Source organism: Centrocercus urophasianus, unplaced genomic scaffold (genome assembly GCF_019232065.1).
Source record: "Centrocercus urophasianus isolate 14NV4802_14NV808 unplaced genomic scaffold, USGS_Curo_1.0 seq_36, whole genome shotgun sequence".
NCBI classification, from domain to species: domain Eukaryota; kingdom Metazoa; phylum Chordata; class Aves; order Galliformes; family Phasianidae; genus Centrocercus; species Centrocercus urophasianus.
In genome coordinates, this window is record NW_024884933.1 from 4,975,983 (window position 1) to 5,003,895 (window position 27,913).

Consider the following 27,913-nt stretch of genomic DNA (forward strand, 5'->3'; position numbering starts at 1 on the left):
CCTTCACGTAAATAATCTTTTCAGTGACATTTCAGTAGCATTAATGCAGATGTAGCAGTTTGAGTAAAAGCTTACAGCCTAGTATTTTCCCCTTTAAAGGGACTTTCCTCAAGGGAATAATTGTCTCATTGGGCAACTAGGAGAAAAACAACTGGTATCCTGGAGATGCTGGGGATTTAGAAACCACACTGAGAATTCAGCCTGGCTACTAAACTTTCCATGAGGTCAGATGCGTCAGATCTGCAGTGAAGTTTGCCTTTGGGAAATACCTTCAAGTACGAAAAAGAATTTGCTTATCTAGCTAACGTGTCAGATTCCTATAGAACATTCTTCTGTCCTTGACATAGCAGTTCCATAAAGTGGGCTCAGGTGTCACAGTGAAGCAGCTTATCAAAGACTGGAATTATTGATCAGGGTGTTGCTTCTTAGAGAGCTCTATACCTTTTTTTCCCATTGCTGCAGCTGCAGTAAAGCATCAGTGCTCCTGCAGACTCCAGAAAACAAAGCTGCATTCATAAGGCAAAAATATTTGGAGTAAGGGACTTGTATTGCTGTCTTTGGAGAATCTATGCTTAGCCAAACAAAGCCTATCTGTGATACATGAAAGGGATAAGGCATGCTTAGAATTTCAGTAGTCATTCATTTAATTGCAAGAGATAATAAGATGAGTAGATTCAATAATGGTTACATCCTGTACTTCAAAAGTAAGCATTTATTTGGGAAAGGATGCTGGAATTGAGCAAATTACAGCCTGAAGAAGGAGGTAGGCTTCTATCATCCCTGTCAAGCAAAATTGGCAGCTGAGTTCCGCCAACCACTCAGTAAAAGATAAAAAATGTATGCAATCTTATTGTTTCAGAAACAGCTCCAGAAAAATCTGTGTGGATGTTATATAAGGTGTATAGAGCTTATTTATAGATTGCATGACAATTTGCCTGGCTGGCTGCTTACTGGCCCTAAGAGCTTTATGAACTGAAGATACAAAACAGGCAGGTCAGGAAATCAAGTTAGGAGAGAAGCAGTAAGAATCACTGGTCATCAGGTCCCAAGGTACGTGGGTTTGGGTGCATGTACTGTGCTACAGCAGTCTTGGGCAGGAAAACAGTGCATGGAAAAGTTCATACAGAGTATATCAAACCACAGGCTGAGCAGGCTCAGTGGTGTGTGATTCCAGGAGAAGTCCCTATTGCATTGCAATTCCTCCCTCACTGGAGGAGGGAGAATTAGTATGAGAAATTCATGAAGATCACGGGAGGAGATGAAGCGGGGAAGCTTCTTTACAAAATTGAGTTGCATTAAAGCAAGCTAAAGGAGTTAAGTGTTATAATGCAGGACTCGTATCTACTGTGCTATTCAGCTGCTGCTAAGAAAGAAGATTTGAAACAAAGGCTGGCTTTCTTCTATCTCTAAAAAATAACCTCCTTTGTACATGAGTGTGAGCCTAACTTATAAAAAAAAGTAACTTTCTGCTGACCTCTAAATTCTGTTATAGTAAACATCCCAGATCTCAAACCAATCATCCAAACGAGATCCTGATTCTGCAAAACCTTGTGAGCACCTGTTAGAGAAAGATGTGCTTATAAAATTCAGGTTTCCAAGCAACAAAACAAAACAAAACACACATAAAGTGAAACATCTCTCAGGCCACTACCCAGGGGAACTGGTGGAAGCAGTTGCCTTATTAGTAAAGACAGATTTTCTGAAGCCAAGCGATGGTATGCCAAGGGTCCGGGAAAGATTTTGAGTTACTTGAACATATGACATGCCCTTTGTCTTAACAGAGCCATTATTTCACTGTGCCTGCCTGAATGCTTGGGCTGGTTGTGAAAACAATCAAACATAGAAGCTCTTAACCTGTAGCACCAGAATAAATCCTGTTAAAGAGAAGAAAGATGGGCACACGCTGCAGCTGTACTGCCCATAAAGTGGGCAACTTCAGTTATTCAGTGCTGGATAAGAAGGAACATGCATAGTTTATTTCTTCTTTAAAAAGGGAAAAAGTAAAGCAGTAACATGACTTTCTCCTTTCATTCCACCTTCTCCTCAGTATCCATAATTCAGCTAAATACAAAACCCTGTGTTGAAAACCATAGAAGAAAGAAAATCATTTTGAAGTCATGACTTGTACTTCTTAAAGAAATTACTCTTTTGACAACACTTGTAGTAAAGATGAGGGATGTTTTGCTTTTTATATACAACGTAGACCTTTACACACTATGCATTTCACAAGCACTATCCTAGCCTTTCCTCTGTGCTGTTGTGTACATATATATAACAGCAGAAGAACAATCTCAAGAATTGTTGGTGTTTCCAATTTTGAGGTTAAGCACCAAAGCCTCCAAGTAAGCGAAATCCCACCTGAACTTCAGTGAACCCTGAAGGGTTTAGAGCTAGAAAAACAAGCAAACAAACCAGGAAAACAGCACTATAGAATGCTGACATATCAATATGGTACCCATCACCTAATGAAAAATACAAAAATAATATATGTTGACAGTTTCAAATAAGTGAACTTCCTGCTTTGATTACCAGGTAGTATTTTAAAGAGTAGTTTTATTTTCTTTGATTTTAGTGTTTTAAAATAAGGGATGAAATTGTTTCATTTCTCAGTGTTTGTATCTTGGACTTAATTTCTTAGTCATGTGCATTATGGGCTACCATCACAGCACACCTAATAATAATTTAGCTTACAAACTGTTTTAAAAGAGCACCCAAAAGGGGGGAAAAAAGAGGACACCTTAAAAAAACAGCTTCAATCAGCAGCAGCTCATACTATTAGAAACCTAAAAAGCAAACGTGTTTCACACCATTTCGAATGAAAGTTGATTTTTGCATTTCCATTTGTTGTTATCACTGGGTTAGCCGGTTCCACTTTTTCGATCTCCCACAGTTCTATACTGGGGCTTTTAATCCTCACAGGAGTTCCCAAAACAAACAAGATCAAATGACAAATAAGTAAACAACGAATGACACTTTGTGTTTTTGCACTGCCAAAATTCGTGTTGGGGTCTAAGCTAAAAGCACGATGTTTACTGATGTGCGCTGGTCAGCAAATGCACAGCTAGATAGAATATCACCCTTTGGCGTTTGTTAGTGACCATACAGCTGCTTATTAATTATTAATCTGTTACTGTGAGTGTCTGGCTATGACTGAAGCTCAGTAGGTTCTCATACATATGCATGAGTAAGGGGGTGACATGGTATGGATTCTACATGCTCGCTGCTTCCCAAAACAGGCAATTGCATTTGGCACTGAGCTGAGTCCTCTGCTCATGCTTTCAGATTTCAACTTTCTGCCGGTCTTGTGGAAGGCTGAGCATTGGTAACACATCTCATAAGAAGGCTGTCAGATATGATTTACATGCACTGTTCTACTTTATCTATATGGACTGCATTAGTTTATTTTCAATACCATGCTTGCTTAGCCTGAATAACAGCTGAAGTCAGGCCTGTGTACTTGCTTCTGCCTGCATACATAAAGCAATTGCAGAACTGGAGAGGGGTCTTAGGAACAGAGATTCAGTCAGGGCTGTGTGGTGGTAAAAGAGCTACATCTCTTCCTGTCGTCCTCCTCCTCTTGTGTCTGCTAGGAACAGCCTACGTCCTGGATCACATGATGAGCAATTAGTTGCTCAGGCCTCTCCCCATGCTCTCACTGCAGCTGTGCTGGTGTCTGCTCTCACTATGCTAGCAAAAGGTACTGAAGCAGGTGCTGCTACTGTTCTTCTCCCCAGCACAATGTTGTGCTCTGGAAATCGGTTGGTGATAGAATAAGCCATGTTTGGTAGAGCTTATTCTATTCTGTAAATGCAGCATGCTGGGTTTTTTTTTTTTTTTTTTTTTTTAAAAAATAAGAAAAAATTTTTGTAGGGAATATATACGATGTATAAAGCGCTGTAAAGCACTAGTAGCACAGCCTCACATCCCAGAGACAGCTCAATAGGCAGACTTTAGAACTGAAAGCGTTGTGAGCTACATCAATGTACTGCTCTACTTGACCTAGCACTGCGTAAGTGCTTCATACCATGGCTGTATTACCTCTGTGATCCTAGCAGGGATCTTCACGTGCACACATACACCACAAGGTAGTGCCAGTTTGTACAGACCTAGCTCAGAGGTTTTTAATACTGCATCACACTTTCTGCATTGTCTTTCTCCTAACATACTTAACATGCACTTCCAGAGCTCAGCCCTAATCCTGTTTGGATTGTTGATGGGGTTTCTTTGTTGTGTCTGCTCTTTTTTGTACATTTTTGGTCTGAGGCTCAGACTGGCTGGGCCCTCAGCCTAGCAAGTTGATTTTAAAGGACACCAAAACTTAGGTAAAATCTAGGAGTTGAGATTAGCCTATTAAAAACAGTGACAGCTTCAGTTTTGACCGACCTAGGTTCGGTTTTCATAGTTTTTCTTCCTCTGTATTTGTGGTATGTTTCTATTACAGCTAAATACCCACTGTCATCACTAAGATTTTCGTAGAAGTGGGACTGAAGGGCAAAAGTAGTTGCTTTTACCACTCTTCTATATTGTTTCTTTTAAGGATGAGGCCCAGCTTTGTGGGCAGTTACAAAGTGCAAGTCAACCATCAGGAATATTTCCAGGACCTTGTCATTAGGAACCACTTTGTCTTCCATACTGCCTTTCTTCAGCACTGTACATGAAGGTGTTGGGTGTAAATGCAAACCATTCTACAGTTATCTGAGTGTTCACTCAGTACAGGAAAGGCTCAGATATCTTCCCTGCAGCTCTGCATGTAAAAAGGTAGAGGAAGGAAATCTGGAGAGGAAGCTGAACTTCCTGTGCCAGAGTTTTTATACTGGAGCCGTCCCTGAATTCGAAACAATGCAACAACAGCATAAAATATGAATCACTAGAACTGCAGACATGCAGTACTGGAGTACTTGCCGGAAAGAAAGATCCTTGTGCATCCATGACTGCAAGCATGGATTTGTGTTCTTTGTAAATCCCTACCAGAAACAATCTGACTAGTTCTTGGACTTAGTAGTTGCCTCTTTCTTCTCCCACCCCACCTCCAGCTTGATAAGAAACTCCCTCTTTGTAGTTTCATTTCTCTCAATGTTGTTTCGGATTTGTGAAGCAACTGATTTGGTCTTCTGGATTAATCATGAGCACAAGCTGAGTTACAACAGAAATGGGTACCAAATGGCCAGCTTACAGAATCAATTCTGAGCAGACAATTAGGGGAGGGAAAAAGTAAGAAGAGCTGTGGAAAACAGAACTTTAAACTAAATGGCTATACATACACACTTGCATTTTATAATTACAAATGGATAAAAGATATCACCAAATGAATCCCATGAGTTCTCAAGTTATCCTAATCTTGAGCCCTATTACTTCATTATTGATTTGATGTTACTTAGCATCTCACTGGTTTTTAATGTGATGGAAAGCACAACAGCAGAGAAGAAGGTTCTAGGCTGTAACAAGTGTGGGCTTGCTGAAATACAGCAGTCATGGGCACAGAAACAAAGGAAAAGAAGCTACTTACCTTCAGAAGACCTCAGGTATACAGGAGCCTCCACTAGGATCCCCTTATGTACACTGCCAACCCTTAAAGGAGGGCTGGGAAGGGGTGGATCCTGGCTCCAGCCCTTCTGATCACTCAGTGCATTGCATGCACCTGAGCTCCCCTGGGCTGGCCCTGCCTTCCCACCAGGTGCTCCATCACTGGTGCAAGCTTGACTCAGCCTTTTTGCTATGCTGGTTAAAGCACAGAGATTTTGGATTTTAAGTTTCACACATAAAATAGAGAGATGCATTGGAAAAGAGAGAGGTAGGAATCAATAAGAAATTTAGGTTTATTTGTTTATTAATTAGGGCATGGCACCAAGCAATCATTTTCTGGTATTGCTAGCTATAATTCATGTAAGAAAATGAGGCCAATTTTTTTTTTAAACCAAAAAGCAATCATTTTGCTTGAAAGCTGTGGGAACGAGGGCATGCTCTGATGAAACAGCTTTCTTGTTGACAATGAGAGAATCTAGAGAAAAGAAGTCTTCGTTTTCAGGGCTAGAACAGTGTTATTCCTTATGTTCGTTTTTAAATCCAGGTGATTTCCTGTATTTCTCTAACGTAATCTCCCACAGGAGGGAATACCTGCATAGCATCTTCTACCCAGAAGCACCATGCAAAGCAATAGGTGGATTGTATTTATTTTCCTGCCTTCAAGCAGCTCATCTATTTCTGATTAATCAGCTCACGTACCAGCATCTCCTCTGCTCCTTTTCTGATTTAGTTTTGCCTGTTTTCTCACCACTGGGACACAAATCAGCAGCACACTGAGCTGACCACTCTAATTACAAGCCTGTGCTGAACTCTCACTGTATGAGATGATGCAATGTCAGTCTAAGTAGCACAATGAAAAACATTGCACAGGTAGCATCAGCAGAGCATACAGCCTGCCAGCACGATGTGAGGGGTAAATAGGATGATTAGGAATATCACTCACGTGATGCTTCTCATGGTTTGCTTTATGCAGCTGTTTATTCTAGGCCTACATTCAGCACAAATATATTTAATGTCACAGTTAAATTCAGGTGAAATTCGTGAATGATTGAGGATCCAGGCAAATTGGAAAGAAGATGTTATTAAATATTTTGATGATTAAAGGATTGAAGCATCTGACATAAAATGAGAGCATGAGCAAGCTGGGGTTATTTAGCCTCAGGAAGAGAAGACTCAGGAGAGATCTCATCAATGTGTGTAAATACCAGATGGGAAAGCTTAAAAATAGGTGGATTTCTCAATAGGTACCCACTGACAGGGCAAGAAGCAGCAGCAAGAAACTGAAATGGAGGAAACTTCACTCAAACATTCAATATGCTACTTTTACTGTAAGAGTGGTCAGACATTAGAACAGGTTGCTCAGAGAGGTTGTGTAATCTGTCCTTGGATAATTCAAAACCATATTAGACAAGCTCCAGAGCATGTTGACCCTGCTGTGAGCAGTGTTTGACTAGGTGGTGTTCAGAGTCCCTCCTAAACTCAGCTGTTCTGTAATTCCACAATTGCTCTCTATTTGACCAATGGAGAATAAAGGAAAGAACATTTTTTCTTCCAAATATTCTTAATTAAATTCTGTGAGGTCAAGCATCTGAAAAATTGACATGCACATAGGTCAGTTAGGCTCACTGATACCATCTGGTGGAAGAAGGCAGACTGCAGGCTAGGTGGAATAAGATGTGTGGGGACAGTTCCCCAGAGATGCATCCATCCTTAGGATAAAGGTCTGTCAATCTATCTCCTTCCCCTTCTCCTCGGGCCAAGTCACAGACACTATAGGATGGTGTAACAGAGACCACTGCACCTGCAGGAATTCCTGACCTACGTACTCCACACTCGCTGCTTAATGCAGTAAAGCAGCCCTGAGGACAGCAAGATCTGTTTTATTGATTGGGAGCATAGCACATGCTGCATGGTGAACAAATGGTATTCGGGGGGCAGCAAGACAGACAAAGGCAAGTGCAAGGCAGAAAAAGAAATGGCTTTTCTGAGTCGTCCTGCATCCAGACCCTATTGATGCTTTGCTCTGGATGCTGCTGCTTTACCACTTAATACTCTCTGAAGATTCTAATGCATTGATCATAAGAGCCACCATAGATGTACCACTTTACTTATATTGTTAACGAGCTTGGCTATAAAGGGATTTGCAGCCTGAATTTCAGCACAGAGCCAAGGTATAATTTGCTCTGGGCTATAAAGCCTATAAATTATTGAGGCAATTTACTTGCAAGCCTGAATTTTCTTTCTGAGCACAAGGGCTCATGGTGAGTGCATGTGTGTGCGAGAGGAGAAACAAGACTGCAAGCTGCTGCCAGTGATGTAAGCACTGCCTTGCTCCAGCAGTGCATCTCCCCATCATGAGCTCTTGCACACAGCCAGCAAATAACAGAAAATAGCTGCCAAAGCAATTATTATGGACAAATGGGAGAAGAATTACATGTTGAACAGTGCCAGATGAGCACCAGATTCAATTCACAATAGATGTGCACTTCAGTTAATTACGGAGAGGAGCTTTTCCCTTAGAGATGTCACAAAGCTTCTGTGGATGTAATCAGAGTTTAGCAGATCTAGTAATGGTGTAAATGCTAGACTGACAAATCAGAATTCTTAGGTCCTCCATCCAGCTGAGCTTGTGGGACCCTCTGTGACCACATTTCCACTGTGGTAGGCACTGTGGGGAGGATTTCCCATTCCAAAGGATACATGCTTTAAACAGATCAACAGGAAAGGTGAAGAAAAAGAGACAGGAGAGAGGAAGTAGCTTTGTGGAGGTCACCCTGCAGGCTTCTAAACACGTCACAATAGCACACAGACAGGCAGCTGCAGGTCGATTCCCTTGGCTGGGAATGGAAACCTTCAGCATTGCTGCAGCACTAGTAAACAGTATCCTTTATAATGTCTTGTTTTAAAGCTTCAGAATACTTTAAAAACTGGCTATAAGCTTTATGTACATAGACATCAATTGTCACTGAATTAATTCCCATGCACCCCCTTCTAGTTTCTCTTTAATGGCTCTTAGAGAGCCAGACGTTGAGACATATCAAGGCTGTTTGGAAACAAGTGAGAAAGGACATGTGGTTAGACACGTGGTTAAGAGTAATAAAACCAAATGTATGCTGGGCTCTTTTTCTGCAGCTGAGTTTTATTTTTTTCAAGTCGTGTAGAATGCAATTATAGAAGCAAGAAGTGCTTTCACTGACAAAACCAGGAACCCTGTCAACATACATAAGAACAATTACAGAACATCCTATCCATTGGATCCCCTTTACAACCTCGATAGGGTAGAAACAAAGAACACCACGCCTGTGTGGGTTGGGAGCTTTTGAAGGTATCCTGTTTGAACCTCACTAAGTGGCATCAACCATCAACAGAGTTTTGTAGGATCATGAAGTCAGATCTCACACAGAGAGATAAACAGAGCTAGAAAGAACACAAAGAAAAGGTTAAAATGGAAATTTGTATGGAAAGCAGTGGTAGAAACAAGGAACAGTAATCTCAGTTCTAAACTCCTAGATTTAATTAGTGAGTTTTAAAACATTAATCAAAGCTAAGTTCATTTTAACTTACCTCTCATTAAGGCTAAGAAATCTTACTATCCTTTTACAGGTGCATCGCAAAAATGCAGGTTGAATAGAATCTCTCTCAAACCTATTTTTATAGCCATTAACAAGAAATCATCTTTCTCTGCTTTGCCTTTATTTATGATCTTTATATCTGGAGAGATATATTTCATGCAATTCTCTTGAGCAAATGAAATGGGTTAAGTGGAGCTGCAAATAACACGCAGTTGTCAGGGGAATAATCTGCCTCCTTGCAGACAGGGGCGGGGGGAGCTTTGGTTATCAGCAGTGAGAAGTCAGATCAAGGGCTCAGACATCACTACTGAAAACGTGAGGAGCAGACTGAGCTGCTTTTAATCTTTAAATACTAAATGTTTAAAGAAATCCTGTGTTCCTGTGTGTTGATTGGGTCAAGGAAATAGTTTATTTTGAATTAATGAACCACATTGTAAGGCAAGAGCCTTACAGTACCCTCCATGGGTACTTGGTGTTTTGATCCTGTGCCTAGCAGCAAATATGAGCAAAGGGAATGGGTCTCCTTGCAGCGTGGTAGGTAGTCTGTCAGGAATTTCTGAGAGCTCACATGACAGAAGCATTGTAAAAGCAAAAACATGCAGGGGAAGGAACTCAAACCCTTGTGATTTTATTCCCCTTTTTTTCCTCTAGCAAACTCAATCCTTGCACTGCAAAGTAGCCTCTCTCTGCAGAGGTGGTCGGAGCCCAGGCTCGGAACCTTGCCTCTTGGCGCTACCGCTGAGCAGCTCCCAGTGATCACACAAGGCAATTCACTGAAAAGCGAAGGACTGCCCTCTTGTGTCAGTCACCGTTTTTTCATTCACCTCATGTTATATTCCTGTCTACTAACAACAACAGTGCTCTGCCTTGTCTCTCTAGCAGTATTAGAGAGTTCAGTGTTTTAGCCCACTGATTGCTGTGCTGAGAAACAAAAAATGGGAAGTTAGAGTAATCCATACATAGATTTACCACCGTGACAGACAGTACAGAACACAAGAAATATAGAGATAACATGTTGGCTAACCGCGAGCTAGGCAAAATTTGCTAAAGATCTTTGTGAGATAGAAATGTAATCTCTGTTAAAAATTAATTACATTTATTGTTTTACATACAAGATTTTTGGTTTTGACATTTCCCTCCTAGTCTCTCTCTCTAATTTCATGTCTGCTGAGTCTTCAGTGTGTCCTGGGTTTCCTCATAGCTATAATTAACATAGACACCATGCTACATTTCTTACATTAAGCTTTCAAAACATGTTTGTTAGTGTGCACATAATGACTCAGAAGAGGAATTAGCCCTCTTCTGTGGTACAACCAGAAAGACAGATACAAACATAATGTGGTGGCATAAAGAATTGCCTGTGTAGGCCACTGTTAAATCTTGATTTTTACACATGAAAGGGTGACAAGAGGTATCTCATGTTTGCAAGACTGCTTTGAAATTCCCCAGGATTTTCCTGTTTAGTGCAAGCAAATGTTACCAAGATGGGAAGAAATGTACTTGGGAGAGATTCACACTGCAGAAAATAATTATGAACTTGATGCTGATATTTTCAGGCAATATAATTAGCTCTTTGTGGTCAGTTACAACTGATTAGGTATCACAGTTTTTCCATAAACCTTAAACTGATGCCATGTGTGTTATCTTCTTATTTACTTCAGCCTTTAAAAATAAGGGAAAACTACTATGTAGTTAACTGCTTGTCAAGTTCACACTGATAATCCACCAGGTGAGACATCACGAGTTCTCATGATGGTAGTGTCATGTTCTTCTGAAATTATTATATAATTACTGCATCTAAAACAATTGATATTTCCAATTCCTGCTGCATTTCAAACCCACTGTGCTCAATCAGCAAAGAACATGAATATTGAAACACATTACTAATACTCAACCAAGTGTGGAAATCTCCTTGGGACTAATTTGTAGTTCAAGTGGCAGAAAGAAGTAGCAAAAAGATCCCACACGCAAGCCAGCTCATCTTGACAATAGATTTAGAGAAAAAAACAACTCAAAACCAATCCCTTCAGGTCTTATGACCAACAAAAATAATCTCTCTTATCTGTTCCACTCCTTGTCTGTAGCTGTGAAACATAAAGTAATGCGTTTTCCTCCAAACACTTTCCTGTCCTTGTTTGCAGTCATTCTTCAGTTTAAGGAACACATGTCATTATGTAGTGACAAATTTAGCACCCCGGCAGTTTGCTGAGCTAACTGAGTTAAAGTTCTCAAAATAAAAGAAACTGTAGAGAGGCAGAGTATCACTGACTCTCTAGTGTGAGTTTATAGGATTCTACTTTCAACTCCAGTTTGGGAAAGCTCTGTTCAGGAGCAACTTGCTTTTTGTACCATCTGACTGTTTCCATGATGGCAATATCCCCGTGGTCTTCTGCTGGGCACAGGGAGTTGTTTGTTCTTAAACAGGAGATGAAGAAGCATCCATGTCCCACCTTTATAGGCACTCTTCAACTGCTGCCCTTTATCACGATCTGTTAGGATAATCATCTTTCCATCATAACTTTGTCTTACAAGACCAAATTCTTCATGTCCTCTTTAACTTTCATAGTCCTTCCATTTCTTTGCTCCCCATCCAAAATGAGCTAGAGCTGAGGCTGTTCTTGTGTTTCATCTTCTGAATTTGGCTGTGTTGCTAGATCTCTGTTGATTATGTCAGGTGAATTCTGGGTGGGATTCTGCCCTCCTGACATCACCTGTCCTGGGATGTCACTGAGTTTCTGGCTGACCAGTGCTACTTCAATGTGTTGTTTACCCATTTGGACGGCTTCATCATAAGAAGGCGGCAAATCCATTGCGTAGGGACTGTAAGCTGGAGGGGATACAGGGCTCCTATCCATACCTACAAATATTGAAGGGATAGGGGCACTCGGAGGGTACTGGAATGAGCTATAGGCTGTGAAGAAAAGAAACAAAAAGAAAAAAGATCAACAATTGCATGGAACCCGGATATATAAAGGGCGAATCCCATTTTTCTCCAAGAAATTATAGTTTGCCTTTTGCTTGCAGAATAAATGCACACTACTAAAAGCTAGCACTATAGAATTATCCATGATGGAATCTATACATTCTCAAAAAAAACAAAAACACAACACTGTCAGAAGAGCAAATTCTGCACATATTGCCATCAGCTGCTGTTGTAAAGCTCCTGACAGAGTAGGTGTAACCCAGAGGATACCTACAGGTGACGGTGCTGTGAGCGGTGCTGTCGCTGTCGATAGCAACAACGGTCAGATCATAGGGGTGCCGAGGGAAGGGTTGAACTGGAGGCCTCTTCTTCCGGCAGCAGAACTTCTTGCAGCTTGCTGTGATCCCACAGAGCAGGAGCATGAACACAGTCAGCAAGATTAACCTTAGAGAGGGTGGAGAACACCGTAATGTCATCAGTTATGTTTTAGTTCTTCCAGAGCCAGCTATAATTGCACAGTAAATGGGTGAAAGACAGGTCAAACCACCTGGTCCTGGATCCAGAATTACAAAGCTGAATCACAATCAGAACTGGAAGCACTCTGACTACTGGTACCATCCTTTCTGGCTTACAGATTCTGTAACGTTAACGATCTTGGGTTGTATATTCAGCTTATTTGCAATGAAAGCCAAAAGGAAATGCAAGTATAACCTTGCAAAACCACTTTGCCTTGAAAATGCAACAATTGTCTCTAGATATAGTGCAACAAAGTAATATGAGTGGCGGCACACTTAAAATGGACCTAGAGGACCGTTTTTGCTGAGAAAGGAAAACTCCGAACTGAAATGAAGGAACACTGATTTTTGTACAAGATAGAAATTTTGAGGAAGTCCTGCACTCTGCATCTTCTGGTGCTAAGAATGAGTACCTACAGGTCTGGAATAAAACCTCGCTTTCTCTTATTACAGTCAGGAATGGAGGTAGACTGAAGAAACACACAGGCCCTCTGAATACAGTGCAGGTGGCCTACAGGTCTTGGCTCTCCTGTGTGTGAGAAGTACACGCTGCCCTGCTGGAACTTTGCGGTGAAACATTCCTGCAGTGCAAGGAGTGTGACCTCATCTCTAGCCAGTGGGCATTGCCTCGCACTACCAGCGCTGCATGCTGCTGTGCAGTGACAGTCATGCCTTCACAGACTGCTACCCTTGGAGGAAGGCTGAAATCGCCTCAGGAGAGGTATCCCAGCACAAGCTCATTAGCTTTCACAATTTTAACTCTGCCTAATTACAGAAGCCTTAAAATATTTTATGCAACCATATGTATTTTTAAACAGTCCTGTGTCAGCATGTTCTAAGAAAGCAAAGAATAGCAAATTAGCTCACACTGAATGATGATTAAAACTAATCAATTCAATCTGTTACTATCAAAATTACTGTGTTATGTGACAGAATACAAGCTGCAAAAATAACATTAGGATACATAGAGTGCATGTTTTAGGAAAGAAACAAACACTTGCAGCAAGACCTTTGCCTCTCACTTGCTATTATTCTTTCATTCAGCTTGAGATCAGAATGAAAAATCAACACCATAAGCTCACAGCCTCTTGTCCCATAAAAGGGAGAGCACTGAGGACTGCACTTGAGGCAGTGCCAAGTCCTAACAAGTCCGTTCTGTGCAGCTGCCATTGTGTCCCAAGTTGTTTATTTAGGAAGAACAAACAAGGTCTACAGCTGAACTCTGGTGTACTCGGAATGGAAAGATGACAGACCCCCAGATGAATGCTGTGCTCTGCCTGACACCTTATCTCCTCTGCCATCCCATCTGCCATGCATTCCCCTGGCAGCTTTCCCTGAGCAGCCCTTTCCACCCATCCTGACTGAGAGGAGCGTTCCCTTTACCTTACTGCAATTCATGCTCACTGTGTGTGGATTTACTGAGTGAGATTAATAATAAACTTACCAGACGTACCACAGACTTGTCCAATTAGACATATTCTGAAGGCATCTGTGAAGAAAGGTGATAATTCACTGATTTTAAAATCCGCACTCAAACGGCCAATACATGGCAGGGAATCAATTTCATGTGATTTCGGAGGTGTGAAAAGGGAAGCAATTAATAGGAATACGGAACAAAAATCCGCCAGATCTCATTTCAGAGGACTGCTCTTCATAGCTGCAGCGTTACTCCAGCTAAGAACACGCAAACCCCACTGTAAAAGTGGGGCTCTGGGTGAACAAGTGCTTTCATGGAGAGACAGCTACACACGCTGGATTCCCAAGGCACTACAAAATAGTTCTTTCACGTTACCCTCCATGAAGCAGCTGTCTGACAATCCCAGCCTAAGACAACTTCCCACTTCCCCCGCTTATTTTTAAATTGCTTTTTCATAGTTGCAGTACAACCAGGAATATCTTACTCAGATCTACTCGCAGTACAAAAAAACACACGATAAGAAGCAGATCAGCTGTAACACATTTCAGACGCGGCAGTACTCCAAGTGGAGACTTGGAATGGATTTGATGCAGAGCGGTGCTTTTGGCCCCGGAGAGGAGCCTGCCGGCTGACTCCCAGCAGCTGACACTTCCGAGTCCTTAGGAAGAAGAGCGCTGTGCAGCTCCGTGCGTGCAGCAAGGGCAGTCAAGTCACGGCCCGGAGCCGGGAGACAAACCGGGCAGCAGCGCACGGCCGCGAGTAAATCTTCCTTCTGCCCCGATACTGTCACTCGATCAGAAAGGGAACAGACTGGGAAACGGACATTTGAAAAATTTCGATTACTCACTGGTCAGAGTCCTTCCTGCTATCCCCAGAAGAGCAAAGCAGTGCCTACGAAAGGGGGGGAAAAAAAGGGATCAGGAAACCAGACGGACAGCCGCCGTGTCCCGCAGCAGGTGGCGGGCCGAGCGCCGCGGCGCTGCCCAAGGACGAGCGGCTCCGCGCCCAGGCCGCTGCGCTGCGGGGGGAACAACGCACGGATCGCCCCAATGGAGCCTCCCCGCCCCGCCCCGCGCAGCGCTGCGTACGAGCGGCCCCTCGGCACTCCGTCCCGCACCGCCGCCCGGCTCCGTACCGCTGCGAGCCGAGCCGAGCCGCCGCGGGGAGGAGCCGAGGCGGGGCCGAGCCAGCCGGGCCCCCGCAGCGCCGTGATTTCCTGCGGGGCTCCCCCAGAAGGGCCCCTCCGTGCTCCTCTTACGCGCTCCGGGGTTCCCGGGATGCCGGCGCGGCTCTTGCAGCCGCCGCGGGGCTGTGATTCGGGATGGCTGCGCACAAGGAAAGCCGTGAAGTTGGGAACGTGATACAAAAGGAGCCCGGCTGGAGACTCTTCGAAAGGGTTGATAACTGTAGGACAAGAGGAAGCGGTTTGAAGTTGAGGGAGGGAAGATTTAGGTTGGATAAATTCTTTGCTATGAGAGTGGTGAGGTGCTGGAACAGCTGCCCACAGAAGCTGTGGATGCCCTGTCCATCCCTGGAGGTGTTCAAGGCCAGGTTGGATGGGGCCCTGGGCAGCCTGGGCTGGTGTGAAATGTGGGGATTGGTGGCCCTGCGTGCAGCAGGGGGTTGGAGATTCATCATCCTTGAGGTCCCTTCCTACCCTGGCCATTTTATTTTAGGTGGATCACACATACTCAGAGCATTAAGAAGCTCCCCTTGCTTGTTTTGCCACCATCAGGAAGGAAGAAAACACGCATCAGAAGACAACTGTACCCATATGAAGGAAGGAGTATTTCTGCACCAGAGCTGAAGGTGACTTAAAGTTGCTGTGGAAGCAGTGGTACAGCAGAGGTCAGTTGCATGGCAGAAAAGTGTAATGTGAGTGCTGGGGCATAAACCAGGCAGCAGCTGAGCACCGCTCAGCCTTTTTCTCCCTCCTCACCTCTCCCAGTGGGATGCAGGAGAGAACTGGGGAAAAAAAAAGGCAGAACTTGTAAGTTGAGATGAAGAGTATATACTAAGAAAAGAAAGAGAGGAGTAACAGCAACAATAACAACATCTATACATATTTACAAATCAAGTGAAGCACAACACAGTTGCTCACTACTCACCAAGTGATGCCCGAGGAGCAGCTGACCCCCAGCCTGTTTCCCTCAGTTTTATAGTTTTTTGCATGCTGTCATATGGCATGCAATATCCCTTGGGCCAGATGAGGTCAGCTGCCCTGGTTCCGGCCCCTCCCAACTCCTTGTGCCCCTGGCACCTCGTGGGCAGGACAGAACAGGATGCTGAAAAACTGAAATGTCTTTGGCTCTGTGCGGCACCACTCAGCAACAACTGAATCATCAGTGTGTTATCAACACTGTTTCTTTACAAGGCAAAACACAGCATCATACCAGACACTGAAGAAAACCAACTGTCCCATCTGAAATCAGGACAACTAGCCACTATGCAGATGATCAGAACGAGGGTGATCATAAGCCTGGATAAGCAACAAAAAAAAGATAACTAGAACTAGACCTATAAAGCAGGGAAGCTAACTGGGTTGTGAAAGATTTCAACTGGAGAACAAAGGGGAAGAATAACTAAAAGAAGAACATCTTATTGAGAGCTCTGAACTTAAAGCATGACAAAATACAGGTTGTTTTTTTTTCCCTGAGATTTTACTGAAACAGGAGGAAATACATCTGGACTCCTGCAGGCAGAAGTTTCTTTTGTAAGAAGCAATAAAGAGCAACAGCAGACCTGATAGCATGGAAGTACCGAGTTGAGCAGCTTCCCCTCCCGCTGGCAGTCACTGGCTTTGCTCTATCAGTTATGTCACGTGCTGTTGACTGAAATATTTTCCTACAGGACCAACCAGGGTCATGGGACTGCAGCTCATTTAGAAAAAAGCACCATTCATAAGTGTGGAGAAATCTCTGAAGTCACTGGATAAGAAAACACATACCCATGACACAGACTTACTCTCTCACTTTCTATCTTAATGTAGCTTTTAAGGAATATAAAATGGATGTAAATGGCATTCTTTTAAATTCTATTAAACTACAGCTGGATTAGAACCAAGAAGTATATCTACATTTAGATCCAAACTTTTCTGAAAGTTCAAGAGTTCACATCTGGCAATCCAAGAGCAATCCACAGTTGCAACACTCAGTGTAAAAGCATGATGTTCAGGAGCACAGTTAGAGAAAGCAGTTAGAGAAAGAGAGAACTTAAGCTTCTGGAAAACTCAGTGTATTTCTGACAACACATTTTCGTATCTTCCTCACAGTGCGGGCCCCATCCCTACTGAAGTCTTGTGAACTTACATTTCTGTTTTGATGTTATATGTGTAGCAGTTCCTGGCAATTTTAACACCCACGTACAGTAATTCTTGCTAACCTGCTTTGGAGGTGAAGTGTTGAACAGAATTATTTGTTTCTTCAAGAGATTCCAAGAGATAAGTTACATGAAGGCTAGAGGTGCCACGTCAAGCTCCTCATAGTTGGGCAAACATGAGGCATTTACCATAGTGACATTTACAACTGGTCTAGTTCTGTTTTCTTACTGCTAAGCTAAATGAGCAATTTTAACAACCACACAAGTGACACAGGGTTTTGGAGTGGTGGTCAGGAAGCTTTATCACAGGCTGTGATTCATGAAAGATAATGCAAGACTTAAGGGATTCCTATGCTCCAGATCTTCACTGACTCCATGGTCTCTTGTTCCCTATCTTGAACTGGTTCTGTACTTTCCCCTGAACCAGATACCACTTCTTGACCCAAGTTAAACCTATGAGGCACTTCAGCTTCTCCAGTAACCAGCAGGAATCTGTTCTTAGTTAGAATTCAAATGAAAAACAATATTGAAAATAAAATTCCTGGGCAGCCATGATCTGGTGTCTAATCATAGACAGCGATTAGTAGACAGCATGGTCACCACCTCTTCTTGATCATGAAGATTTCACGCTGTATTGTAGAAATGATTGCCCAAACTAGCAGGAGGAGGCTTAAAATAAAGTGCTTTATTCTGGTCTTAGTAGGAAAAACAAAAAAAGAAAACCACTTCAGCCATTAAAATGCATATGAAGTTTGAAGCAGACGTTGTTTGAAACTCACCCATTTAGAGGTAAAAGATATTCCTTCTGAGGGAATTCCTGCCTTTGGAAGACACTGCAATTAACAGACATGTATCTACTTGGTGCCTCTCATTTATTCTTCCCTATACTACAATGTTAGCATCACCAGGTCAGTCTAATCCTTTCTGCTTTCCTCCTCCCCTCATGTTTGCAACAGTTTCAGAATCTTCCCAGGTTCCAACTGAGATCCAGTGATTTCCCAAATATTGAATGTTCACCTTCCACATAGCTTCAGGCCCTCAGCCAGTGGGAGCAGATATAACTGTTGCCACAAAGAGGATTCGGTAAGATTCCTTTACGTCACCTTTTAAGTTCAGGAAGGCTGTCTCAACCAGGGGGGCACTGGCCTACAAAGAAAAAAAAACACACACAAAATCAGCCTATTTCTTTTGTAGATTTGAAAAGATCAGTCAATCAAATTCTAAACTGTTTTTCAGCTCAGGTGTAAGATGCACCCCTTATAGCCATAAATCACCTCTTTTTCCTCTTGGTTGATTGCTTCCTGTCTTCGCACAACGTTCACACTGCAGTAAACAACAAAGACTAAGTGCTCTATCCACAGAGCACTACGGATGCTGCCACCACATTGCACCCATGACAACTGGGCAAGGCAGCAACAGAGCATGCTGCAGTGAGGGTTAGGAAAGAAGTGAACCCCGTTAGCCATGATTTAGCATTCAGTCTTGTGTAACAACTAGTGGTTGCCAGGAGGAACGACGTCAGCCTCGTATGTCGTGCCAGGATCTTTACTGCCTTCTTTCCAAGCAATGACAGCATCCCTTTAATTTTGGATTAGGCCGCTCATTCTGCCGTCCCACACACTGCTGACAACAAAAATTAGCAGAGTGGATTCTTTCAGTCTCCACCAAGTACCCAAGGAGATTAATTTGAAAGGGCAGTTACAGCCTTAGGGCTGTTTTGAAATTGTACTAAGACTGCAATACAAAAAAAGCAGGAGATGCCAGGGAAACAAGGTTCATTAAGCAGTTCATAAAGCAGAAATGAAACAGGTCCCACTGACTTCTAGGAATATACCAAAAGAAAAGGTACCCAGGCTTTAAAAGAAATGTGAAACTGTGGCAGAACGATCCATGGAAACACAGTTCTCTATCAGCAGGACTGCAGGTTTCCTTAGAAAAGGAGCATTAAGAAAGTCACTTCATGGATGTGAACAAAGCAGTACCCTTTGGAGAACAGGAGCAGTATTTTGGCGCTGTACAATGCAGTGGTCTGTAAGAATTTATTTTAAGTCCTATGAAGTGCCAGTGACTAATGCTTGTTCTCATCACACAGATGAATGGAAGTCAAAGATGAGACAGAAAGCCTTCAAATCATACATATAGTTACTGGCTTTTGTTCCTGCATCTTAATGTGTCAAAGCAGCTTTTGTATTGATCCTTTAAGTCAGTGAAAACACAGCTGCAGTGCTGGCGGTTTAAGAAGCCATGTGCAACTGTTACTTACATCAAAGTCAGCAGGTGGCACCCAACAAACGCTGATGCATTTTACATGACCACGATCAACTTTTCCCTTCACAGGTTCAATAGCAAATCCCTTCTTCTGGAGGTGTGACAGGTTATCAAAACTGAACTCCACATTCTGCAAGAAACACAACACGCCTCCATCACAGTCAACTCAATCTCTTTATACATAATAGCCATTTGTTCACTTAATTTGCCAGGATACTACATGGAGCCCTGCTGTTTGCCAAGCTACTTCTGCCATTTGAAACTGAAAACAGCCATCTTGTTCACTGTCACAAGAAATCATGAAACAATGATCCTCATTTTAGTATGAGGCTCAGAACTGCAATTCAGTTCTGTGCTCAAACTGTTGTATTTCAGAATTAGAGAAGAAAATTATTAAAAGTAACTAATTTAACATGATAATGCTAATGCCTCTTATCAACCCCTGAAAATCCATCTTTTATTTTCTTTCACCAATGTTTTTGTGTAAAGTTTGTTAGAAAAATATGAGAGTCATTTTTAATTTGGAGAACGAGTTCTTGACAGAAGGCACTCGTAACCACTTGCACTCTACCAGTATTTTTAACAGCATCTCATATAAGACTGCATTTTCTTCACCTTCTTAGATGCAAACTGAGCTGTCTGTATAGCTCCAACTTTCAGTTCTGTCGCTGCTGGCAGTAGGGCATTCTCTCCCTCCACGTGCTCCAGAAGCAGGAGAATGGACTTCACAGGTTCTTGCAGCTCTAAAGAAACATGAATCAAGTAAACTTTGAGAATAAGTTCAAACCCCTGAAAGCATGTCTATTCCATAGCAGCAGAACCAGGAAAATCCAGTATATGCTAACCACATGAAACAATTTTGTGAATATTTAGTGCATGCCAGAGAAGTGGCAGAAAAATCAATACAGCTTAGTTCTCTGTATTAGTATTAAATTACAGTAGATATTTACAAGGTAAGTTGCAAAGACATATGATCTTCACTAGGATTCAACTGCATTAGAATTCAGATAAAACCTGAAGAGAAAGTTTCAGACAGATTTGGAGGGGGGTTATGAATATAGGTTATACCATAAATCTTTCTTGTTCTCCCTGTGAAAAGGTTATCCTTAGCATACTTTCTCTCAAAAGACAAGGAACATGCCTATGGCTTACAGCTCACTGTTCTGTAAAAAACGAAGTGGCAGCACACTACCTTCTTTTAGTGCTTTCTTTGATGACAGAGGTGATGTTACAGCCAAGGACTCAATGGGCACATCTAGTGGAATTCCACCTTCCACAAACACGGGATGATCTCTTGCTGCACCTTTAAGCTGGAGAACATGGGCAGTCTTCTATATGGGACAAGAATATTTTGGATACAGGTTACAGCTTAAGCACCAGTGTAACTGGAACACACAACAGCCTCAGTTGCTTAAGAACAGTATCATCTGCTTACCCTCAGTGCCAGGAGGCACCAGACACTAGCACAAGAATTCTGTACCTTTCCCTTGTCTTGTCTGCTCAAGCACTTTTGTTTTAAAGCTTTCATTCTTGGGCCGTATGCCTCAGAAGGGACTGGAATAACTATTTACACTAAAGCCACTGAAAGAAGCAAAACTTATCTGCTGCCAAACTCAGCTTAAAGTTAATAAAGTTGAACCAGCCTTTATTCATTCTATTCTGATTTTCTTTTTACCTGCAATTCCAAAATATAATCTAGGAATACAAAACATGGAAGGAGAGAAACAGTACTTATTTAGTCACTATATTTCCATGCAGTTTGCAGTGCATGCTGATGGTCATTAGTGGTCACCCTTCCTTAACTTTTGGTTAGCCTCTTTTGGACCGTAGCATAAAGCTACCTGCCATGCTGCCAGCTTGTGTGTCCTGATTTGGGCTCCATCTAAGCTCAACTGCTGCTCTACAGATGGAAGCCTCATCCCTCATGCTGAGAGAATGCAGAAGCAGCTTCCTGGTACTTGGTGCACCTGCCAGTTTGCACTGTGCTGCATAGCTCTGCTCCCTTCTACAATTAACTACTACTTGCAGAGAGCCCAGCTGGAGCAGTGCTCAGCAGCATGGCAGCAAGCTAGCTCCCATCACCTCACTGTGCTCATGCTGTGCACAGAACTGAAGTTACAATTGTCATAAATGAGAAACTGAATATTTAAAACCTGGAGAAAGCCAGTGGGCCCCAAGCCTGCCATTTCCTATTTATATCAGTTAATCTGATAAGGGCAGTGTTTCAGCCTATAAATCCTGTCCACTAGATACAATTATTTACAACCCCTACTAAGATCCATACTGATAAAATCTTGGTGGCCTTACCTTGCCAAAGAGCACAACCTTGAGACACTCAGAGTAGTACAGACCTTCACACTCAGGACTGAAAGTAACAGAAAAGTCCTGGCTTTCTCCAGCAAGAATTTCTCCTTCTGTAGGAAGGACACTGAACACGCTTAAACCATTGTAGTTTTCTGATCCTGGTAAATGAAAACCAGGACGTGTAAGATAGGAGGACAGTTCAGTTTTAGCTCTACACGTATTTTAAACCCATTTCATTTTTGTTACAAGAAAATGAAATCTGATAAATGGTTCTGCAGCAAAACAGAGCATTACAAATTCTAGATAAGTCCATTTATCAGTTTGATGCATTAATCTCCAGTGGAGCTGAAGAGGCATCATCAAACCCTTCCTATATCCTTCCACATCTTTCTTACAGGGAAGGACATCCCAGAATATGCTCTCTAATTTAAAAACACTCTATGGGCTTATTTAGATTCAAACACTGGTGTCTCCTTCTGAATATCTGCTCAGGCTGCATAGACTTACAGCTACCTACACTGACAGATTCAGTATAGCTCCTGTAGGGGAGACAAAATTGTGCCTTTAATTTCAGCCATGTGAGGCCCCAGGTTCTGACAGAGTTGTATAAGTCTAACATGACAAAGCATTGCTGCTATTAGATACTGTGTGAAAGTTACCAGCAATCTCTGCTCCTTGCAAAGAGGACATAAGAAAGGATGGAATCCTCTGCTGATGTTTCTCCCTCGTGGATGAAAATGAATCCAGATGAATGGAGCATTGCAGGGTCAGTGTGGAAGTGTTCTGTATCTGATAACATGAATTTACACAACAGCATTTTTATGAAGTAAATAGATTCTCAGTCCTGTAGGAGCTGTATTTTGTAAACTGGCTGAATTTATGTTGCAGTGTTACTACAGTATTGTGTACACTCTACATACTGGCTAGATCTACAGAAGAGTTGAAACAGGCCCTTTCTCTTCTGTAGAAGGCAGCACATCCCTATATATTACATAGGCAGAACCCTGCAGGCAGCACAGAACCAGCTAACACAATCCTCTCTGCACAGTCCTGTTACCTTCAGCCCAACTCATTCTGCCAGATATGCCTTTAAAGCTCCACTCTTTTGTCTATAGCTTGTGTTCCAGTCTGGGAACTATAGAACTCTTCATCCTACCTATAGAAACTGTTGATATGCTTCCTTGGTTCAGTACTGAGGGTTTTACCTTGAACGTGGACGTCGCCTTCTCTCCGGTTAGGACATAGCCCATATCAAGTACTTCTTCCACAGAGCAAACTGTTGATGGCATCACCCCATAACCAGTGATCCGTAGTGGCAAGTTGTTTTTTACAGTTTGGACATGCAGCATTTCAAAGAACTACCAAGGAGATGTCTGTATCAGCCCGTTTGCTGAAGGAAACACCCCCACAACCCTCAGCAACACTGCCTGGCTTCCAGGTCAGCCTCCCCACCAGCCACCCCAACCCTCCTGCCCTGCACCCCCAGCGGCTGTTACTACAGAACTTCTGAATTTAGTGCACAACGATCCAGATGTTGAAAAGGGGCTGTGCACAGCCAGAGTTTTCTTATTATACAGACACGCCTAGTCAGCAGAACATATATATGATGTGGCCCTTCATGTCTCCCTCTTTTACCCAAAATCTCCTTACTCACCAATTTGTCCTCATTTGGAGTAAAAGAGATGACGAGGGTTCTGATTTCACCTGGCTCAAGCATCCTAACTGGTCTGACCAACAGGAAGGGACCGCTGGGATTCAGCACTGAGAATCGTAGCTAAAGAAGAGCAACTCAAGGAAAAAGTTTATGAACAAACACTGGGAAAAGAGAGAAGAGCAGCTTGTAAGCATTGTTCTGGGGCAAAAAAAAAAAAAAAGTGTAAACCATCCATCTCCAAACAAATGTGAGAGATCAATAATGAAGAGAAAAGAAGGATAAATTGGTTAAATATTCTTGGTAATGCACTTCTTGTGTCACCAGATTTCAGAGCGAGACTCGAGGAATCTCCTCCTTGAGTGCTGAACTGCTCCTACAGATAAGGCTCAAAATGAACAGCACCTGAATGACAGATTAACTCTGAAAAAGGATACTTCCAGCTTTTCTGGGGAGATATTTTGTAACGTAGTTTGCTTCAGTATTGTTTGGCCTGTCATGAATGAAAACGAAATTTAAAAGCATGATGAAGCTTACTCCCTACACAATCAATTCATTTCAGTCACGTTTCTACCTATGTCAAACATTCATTCCACTTCCATGGCTAACAAATAGAGTCCATTTAAAGCTTCAAGTTTGGACAGTATTGCCCAGCTCCTGATTCCACATTTCAGTATCAAGTTAGCTTTTTCCATGCCTCAGAGGTCCAGATAGGCTCCTGATTTTCCACCTGAATACCTTTCACAGGGCTAATTTCTATACTGACATTCAAAAAAAATCCACTAAGTATAAAAAGAAAATGCAAAACTACAACCAGAAGAAATTAAAGACAGAAAAAAAGGTCAGTGTTTGAATTCAGATTTCATACCTACTGCCACATCACCAAAATCGACCGTGTTTCTTCCATTATCTGAAGTGACCACAACAGATGGTGCTACAGCTGGACAATGCAGCTCCAAATACAAGGTGTTATAAGGGCTGGGGAGACAGTAAAAGGATATTTGTTCCAAAATTATACAGACAAAAAGCAATTATCAGAAATCTGTTCCTGTTCTGTTCACACAACAGTATCATGAAGCTGGTATTACAAAAGAAAACAATTTCTAGTGGCTGATTTTTGTGCGTGTTGCCTCCACAGAAAGATGGAGGACATCAAGCTATGACATTTTTCACACAATTGTTCTCTAAGCTGCTTTCCTACTTGCATGTTAGATTCTTACCCAACCAGCAGGCTGTGAGCATGCATTTCTACCACTGACCTATGAAGCAATTCTGAAAATAAACCAAAGGAATAAATTAACCTGCCTACCACTTCCCTGCAAACCTTCTGAAATAAGAAGTATTGCAAAGATCTCGCTTCAAGTCGTGTGTGTGGGGAGTACCTGAAGCTTAGACTTTCCAAGCCTCTCTTCTCATCAATATCTCCACTTGCAACAAAGCATGGTATGGTGTATTTTTCAAACCTTCCTCTGAAATTCCTTGTCAGGAATGCCTGCGCTGCTATGTAAGCCTCTGAGCTAGAAAAGCCAGGAATAACAATAATCTTAGCAAGTCAGAGAGAAAGGAAGAGAAAAAAATATCAAAAGATTCCCACTGAACAATTTGCACTTATATTTTCTTTGTTAGACATTCAAAATACAGCATAGCAGTGACACTAAATCACTCAGTACACCAGAATGGACAGCTTCCAGCTGGGCTGAATTCATACAGCTCCATCAGACCTGTTTAGAAAAGGTGCACTGTTCAGTCATTTCCACTGGCAGCAAGGTTCAGCTGTGGAGCTGCCCCTTAAAATGATACAGTTGTATCCCCAGCCACATCTACCAGGGCAGCCACAGCTCGTGCTTTCTGATAGATTCTTTGAAGTCTTCTATTTCTCTGGTGCATATAAAAGGATTCTTTGCCTCACATGAGAGGTTACAGCTGCGTGGCGTAAAAGCAGTGCTAATTTTGGAAGCAGCATTTGCAATAGAACTGAAGTTATTTCTTCACTACAGTTTGGCTTTTTCTCCACATGTAGGTTCAGCAGATTTATAAAGAAAATTTGTTTAGTTAATAGAAGATGCTTTTGCTGACTTACTCAGACTTTATCTCTTTGGATTCTGGTTGCTCAGATTTATATGAAGAACTCAGGTATTTAGCACTCCCAGTCCTCACAACCTGTCTGGAAGACCGCCGTCTGGAAATAGGAACACTTAATCTCTTTCCCTCTCTCTTTTCATCTGTCTTCCTTTTCTGCAAACACACAGCAAACTTGCACACTAATACCAACCACATACAATGCAATCAAGGCATTTGTTTACAAATATTCAGTCCCTGGCCCAAGGATCATCTGAGAGGCAGCACCCTGCAGGGTATGAAGCAAGGTAACAGAATTGTGGTAACAGATCACAGATGCAGTAGTTGTTACAAACAGTTCTAATAACATTCAGATAAAATGGGCAATTTTAGCTATTGACCTCATAATCAAAGCAAACCACAGTGCTGACATAAGCTAACTGCTAATAAAACCCTATAAGAATGAAAATGTGGTAGTGAAGTAAAATTGATGTGCAGTCTGTTCACTGAGCAATAAGTGCAGCAGTGCCCTCCTGTACAGCAGTGCTGTAAGGCAGGTCTTACAGTAATCAGGAGTTTGGACTTCAATGTGGAAATAATTTTGTGATAAAAATACCGTCTAGAGAAACAAATATCTGGAAGTAATAGACCAACAGCACGTGCTGCTTCTTAGCATTCCTTACTTGTATTTCTGCCCCTGTTGCAGCTGCTTCACAAAGCCTCAGAGCTGCCTCTTCTCTGATTAGCTGATCTGACAATGTTGGTCTGAAGGACACTTGAATCAAGCTTTTCTGGGAAAGAGGGAATATACACAAGAATGATAGGCAGAATTCATCCCTCATACATGTGTTATACCTACAGAGCTTGATAGGAGCATATATCTGACAGCAAAACATTTTTTCTCCCATAACGAGACAAACTTAATAAGGTCACTTTCAGCTTTTCTGAAGTCCACTGCATCCCAGTGGGCTGGTATTACATGGCCATCACTTTTGGTATCTAAACTTTCCTCAAATAAGTCATAGTGATAGCACTGGGGAAAGAACACTTGGGGACAGCTCCCATAAACTAGACTTGATGGTTAACCTTAAGTCCAATTATAACTATTTCAGGTGAAGTCTTCCAACTATGCTAATAATTTGTTTTCAACATCATTTGCAAGTGACAGAACTTGCAGGGATGTAGATGATCAAAAGACGTGTTTGAACACTTGACATTCAAAATGAACATACCTTCCCAGGCAACACAGTTCCAACAGAAGGCATGATTGTCACAGGACAGTCTTCTGGCACGTAGAATTCAAATGAAGTGGGTCCAACAGGGGCAACTTCCCCACTGCCAATTCTTGGGACTGCATGAGTAAAGAGGTTGGTACTCACATGGGAATTCATCACATACAGTGTTGCTGTAGACACATCATTTAGAGCTGTTGCAGCAAACTGAACTAAGGAATGAGACAATTCAAGAGGTGGGTGGACTCCAACTGCTCTGCATGACAACTTGAATTGTCTAAAAATAAACACATGATAAATTGTTTCAGCATAAAATAGTCTCTTCATCAGCCCCAAAAATAGGAAACTGATCTTGTAGTCCCTATTTAAGAAGAATTTCTCAAGCTTACAATGGAAATTTTGCATAAAGATGGAAAATAATACTGTTTTTAATGAACCATACTTGAATTCTTCCTCTATGAAGAAATACATCCAGTCTAATCATATTTTTTGTCATCATTATTTTAGTAGCATAGCTTAATGCATGAAGCATTTTTGACAAAAAAAAAAGAGCCCTAATAATTAAGAAAAACTTCAGTAATTCTACTGAAAAAGCAAGCAAAATGTTGCAGGCTAACACCTGAAGCAAGCTAGCAGCTTGCAAATGAGACACAAACTAAGGATGAAACTGATGGCAACGAACAACTCTTGTCAGCTGAATCCATACCTGCATCACAGCTCTATCCTAGCCTCACCTCTTCATAGTGAGGGGGATTTTGTTACTGGACAGGCTTACGTGAATGGTAGAAATTAAGTGTGATTATGACTTCTGAACTACATGTTGCTCAAGCAGTTTCTTCACGTACCTATTAAGCTCTGACTTGCAGGTCAGTTCAAAGCTGTACTCTTTTGCCTTGTTGGCTTTAAAGACTACGTGCAACGTCAGACTTTCAAGAGGAAGAACAACTCCAAATCCATCATTAGGCTGAATTTCAACAAACTTTGAAGTAGCAAGATAAGAAATAGTTGTTAGGATAATAAGTTATCAAATAAAGCTATATTATTTAGTTAAATTACTATAATAATAAATTCAGAAAGTTAGATACAAATGTTGTTATTAAATCCACAAATGTCAGGAAACCAAATCAAGAAG

General features: G+C 42.0%; 2 protein-coding genes and 1 long non-coding RNA gene across 9 annotated transcripts in view; 1 reads left to right on the top strand and 2 right to left on the bottom strand.

Annotated features, from left to right (window-relative positions):
• Positions 1-27,913, top strand: part of LOC122167104 — a 35,464-nt gene that overhangs the window by 5,984 nt on the left and 1,567 nt on the right. The gene's annotated exons all lie outside the window — the stretch shown is intronic.
• On the bottom strand, positions 8,661-16,123 carry TMEM52 (transmembrane protein 52). The gene is made up of 6 exons (XM_042831399.1): positions 16,059-16,123; positions 15,209-15,354; positions 14,798-14,841; positions 13,978-14,022; positions 12,293-12,462; positions 8,661-12,006 (listed from the first exon to the last, which is right to left on the bottom strand). Exons 1-6 carry the CDS (start codon positions 16,120-16,122, stop codon positions 11,696-11,698), a joined length of 780 nt encoding a protein of 259 aa, XP_042687333.1. The 5' UTR covers position 16,123; the 3' UTR covers positions 8,661-11,695.
• The window catches only part of CFAP74 (cilia and flagella associated protein 74), a 60,642-nt gene continuing 50,662 nt past the window's right edge, over positions 17,934-27,913 (bottom strand). For 4 of the 6 annotated variants that reach the window (XM_042831390.1, XM_042831391.1, XM_042831386.1 and 1 more), the window contains 15 exons: positions 27,627-27,760; positions 26,782-27,058; positions 26,233-26,340; positions 25,572-25,726; positions 24,874-25,008; positions 24,360-24,469; positions 23,929-23,984; positions 23,495-23,614; positions 23,046-23,198; positions 22,500-22,629; positions 21,844-21,998; positions 20,729-20,867; positions 20,152-20,279; positions 19,532-19,666; positions 17,934-18,414 (listed from right to left, as the gene is read on the bottom strand). In XM_042831390.1, coding sequence (XP_042687324.1) covers positions 18,307-18,414; positions 19,532-19,666; positions 20,152-20,279; positions 20,729-20,867; positions 21,844-21,998; positions 22,500-22,629; positions 23,046-23,198; positions 23,495-23,614; positions 23,929-23,984; positions 24,360-24,469; positions 24,874-25,008; positions 25,572-25,726; positions 26,233-26,340; positions 26,782-27,058; positions 27,627-27,760 — 2,043 coding nt within the window. In that variant the 3' untranslated portion in view covers positions 17,934-18,306. The remainder of the gene's footprint in view (positions 18,415-19,531; positions 19,667-20,151; positions 20,280-20,728; positions 20,868-21,843; positions 21,999-22,499; positions 22,630-23,045; positions 23,199-23,494; positions 23,615-23,928; positions 23,985-24,359; positions 24,470-24,873; positions 25,009-25,571; positions 25,727-26,232; positions 26,341-26,781; positions 27,059-27,626; positions 27,761-27,913) is intronic. The other 2 variants (XM_042831389.1, XM_042831392.1) reach the window with 2 other exon arrangements.